This window comes from Salvelinus sp. IW2-2015, linkage group LG30, assembly GCF_002910315.2.
Source record: "Salvelinus sp. IW2-2015 linkage group LG30, ASM291031v2, whole genome shotgun sequence".
Taxonomy (NCBI): domain Eukaryota; kingdom Metazoa; phylum Chordata; class Actinopteri; order Salmoniformes; family Salmonidae; genus Salvelinus; species Salvelinus sp. IW2-2015.
In genome coordinates this window covers 17,436,353-17,439,159 of record NC_036869.1, presented here as the reverse complement: position 1 = coordinate 17,439,159, position 2,807 = coordinate 17,436,353, and the positions used below count along the sequence as shown (strand labels likewise).

At 39.5% G+C, this 2,807-nt stretch overlaps 1 protein-coding gene across 13 annotated transcripts in view; it reads left to right on the top strand.

The window, feature by feature from the left end:
* The window catches only part of LOC111955130 (major histocompatibility complex class I-related gene protein), an 84,066-nt gene that overhangs the window by 46,213 nt on the left and 35,046 nt on the right, over nucleotides 1-2,807 (top strand). The window contains exon 1 of one of the 13 annotated variants that reach the window (XM_070436046.1): nucleotides 2,451-2,652. The exons of the other annotated variants lie outside the window; for them this stretch is intronic. Within the exon in view, the coding sequence (XP_070292147.1) occupies nucleotides 2,589-2,652 (64 nt within the window). The 5' untranslated portion in view covers nucleotides 2,451-2,588. Of the gene's footprint in view, nucleotides 1-2,450; nucleotides 2,653-2,807 lie in introns of those variants that run through there. 13 annotated transcript variants of the gene reach the window in all.

Sequence of the window (2,807 nt, the reverse complement as noted above, 5' to 3'; positions counted from 1 at the left end):
TTATCTGAATCCCACCACAAATATGACTACGAGCTCTTTGTACTTTAATAAATGGGCTGTATTAACTGATGGATGTATAGGTTGTCTGTTTACTCATTGTCTAAAAGCATTTTTTAACAGATAAGATAATACAGTTCTTCAGCGATCAATCAGATAATTCATACCTTGCTAGATTGGTTTAACAAACCAGGTTAAGGTTGAGGTCCTTTGTGTCAGTTGGTTGAGCATGGTGCTTGCAACGCCAGGGTTGTGGGTTTCGATTCCCACAGGGGAGCAGTATGAAAATGTATGCACTCACAACTGTAAGTCACTCTGATAAGAGTGTCTGCAAAATATCCAATCAAATTTTATTTGTCACATACACATGGTTAGCCGATGTTAATGCGAGTGTAGCGAAATGCTTGTGCTTCTAGTTCCTACAGTGCAGTAATATCTAACAAGTAATCTAACAATTCCCCAACAACTACTAATACACGCAAATCTAAAGGGGTGAATGAGATATGTACATTTAAGTATATGGATGAACGATGGCGAGCGGCATTAGACAAGGTGCAATAGATGGTATGAAATACAGTATATACATGTGATATGAGTATATAGATATGTAACATTATTAAGTGCATTATTTGTGACATTGTATAAAGTGACTAGTGATCCATTTGTTGAAGTGGCCAGTGATTGAGTCTCAATGTAGGCAGCAGCCTCTGAGTAGTGATTGCTGTTTAGCAGTCTGATGGCTTTGAGATAGAAGCTGTTTTTCAGTCTCTCGGTCCCAGCTTTATGCACCTGTACTGACTCGCCTTCTACATGGTAGCGGTGTGAACAGGCAGTGGCTCGGGTGGTTGATGTCGTTGATGATCTTTTTGGCCTTCCTGTGACATCGGGTGCTGTAGGTGTCATGGAGGGCAGGTAGTTTGCCCGCCTGGAGAGCCTTGCGGTTGAGGGTGGTGCTGTTGCCGTACCAAGCTGTGATACAGCCCGACAGGATGCTCTCGATTGGCATTGTAAAAGTTTGTCAGGGTTTCGGGTGACAAGCCAAATTTCTTCAGCCTCCTGAGGTGAAAGAAGCGCTATTGCGCTTCACCACACTGTCTGAGTAAGAGGACCATTTCAGCTTGTCTGTGATGTGTTCACCGAGGCTACAATACTCTTAAAATGTAAATTTACAAAGCCACAGGACGGTCCTTTATGAAGGTAACGGCTCTGTTTAGTAATTAATTTAATCTATAGTGTGAGCTCAAACCAATTTATATGCACAAAGGATATTTTGTAGAACCCACAACTGAATACCAATATACCTATAAGAAGCATAAAAAAACAAATGCATCCAACTACCCATATAAAATGAGGACTTGACATGGCAAACAGAAAAAGAAGAAGTTGTTTCGTGTTGGAATTGCAGCGAAGTACTGATTGACACATGTCAGAGCAATCAATTGTGAGATTATGATTAGAAATGTATCATGAAATAGACTTCCAAACCGTTAAACAAAATGTAAAATCTAGTCTATCATAATTGTTACATTATAAAATGATTGAGGGTATGTGAATGAATCTGATGTATTTGATGTCTATGATTGAATTTATCAATGCAAGCCTACAGTGAAAACAGTATTGTCATCGTGTTTATATTTTCTCCAGGTCTGCACAATTAATGAATAGGAATAGAACATACAGYACTACAGAGGGTARTGCGTAGGGCCCAATACATCACTGGGGCCAAGCTTCCTGCCATCCAGGACTTGTATACTAGGCGGTGTCAGAGGAAAGCCCAAAGAATTGTCAGACTCCAGTCACCCAAGTCATAGACTGTTTTCTCTGCTATCACACAACAAGCGGTACCAGAGCACCAAGTCTAGGACCAAAAGGCTCCTTAACAGCTTCTACCTATTTAAATTGACCCCCGTTGGTTTTGTACACTGCTGCTACTCGCTGTTTATTATCTATGCAGTCACTTCACCCGTATCTACATGTACAAATTACCTCGACTAACCTGTACCCTTGGCGCACATTGACTCGGTACTGGTACCCCCTGTATATTACCTCGTTATTGTTATTTTTATTGTGTTACTTTTGTTTATTTTTTACTTTAGTTTATTTTGAAAATATTTTTCTTAACTCTTTCTTGAACTGCACTGTGGGTTAAGAGCTTAAGAGCTTGTAAGTAAGCATTTCACGGTATGGTATACACTTTATTCGGCGCATGTGACAAAGTTTGATTTGACACCAATAAGGGAAACAAATAGGCTTCACAGCCACTGAAACGTATATTCGTCTATTTTACCTGATAACAGGCCACGTTATTCAGTCCTCAAAAATCATTGGATGAATAAAATCGAATTATGCCGCGTTCACACGCTAGTTGGCAACTAGGAAACTAAAATGTCCAATTTGCTAACATTGWACACGGYACGTTTATAACTACAACCAGTTAGCGAGGCAGAAAAGTCCCATTTCCGACTAGTACTTGAACGCGGCAGTAATCGGTTGTAACAGACCGGACTTTGTGAAGGTTGGGGGTATTCMGTTGCTGTACCTCGAACATATACTGTACCTCTCAAGGAAACTGTAAAAACGTAGTTTACAAGATGTATACGTTTATGTTAMTTGTTTTTTATTTYTCGACGGAATGTATTGTTCAGAGCCAAAGCGGTAAGTTGTAGACCTACTCGAATGTCAAAAGTGAAAGTAAAAGTTTACTGCTGGATAAAAATAAAACGCATAATAAAAATCGTTTACCAACTGATATGAGCGGTCTGTTGTTGTAGCATAGTCTACAATATATTTGATTTATTGCGTTTTATAGG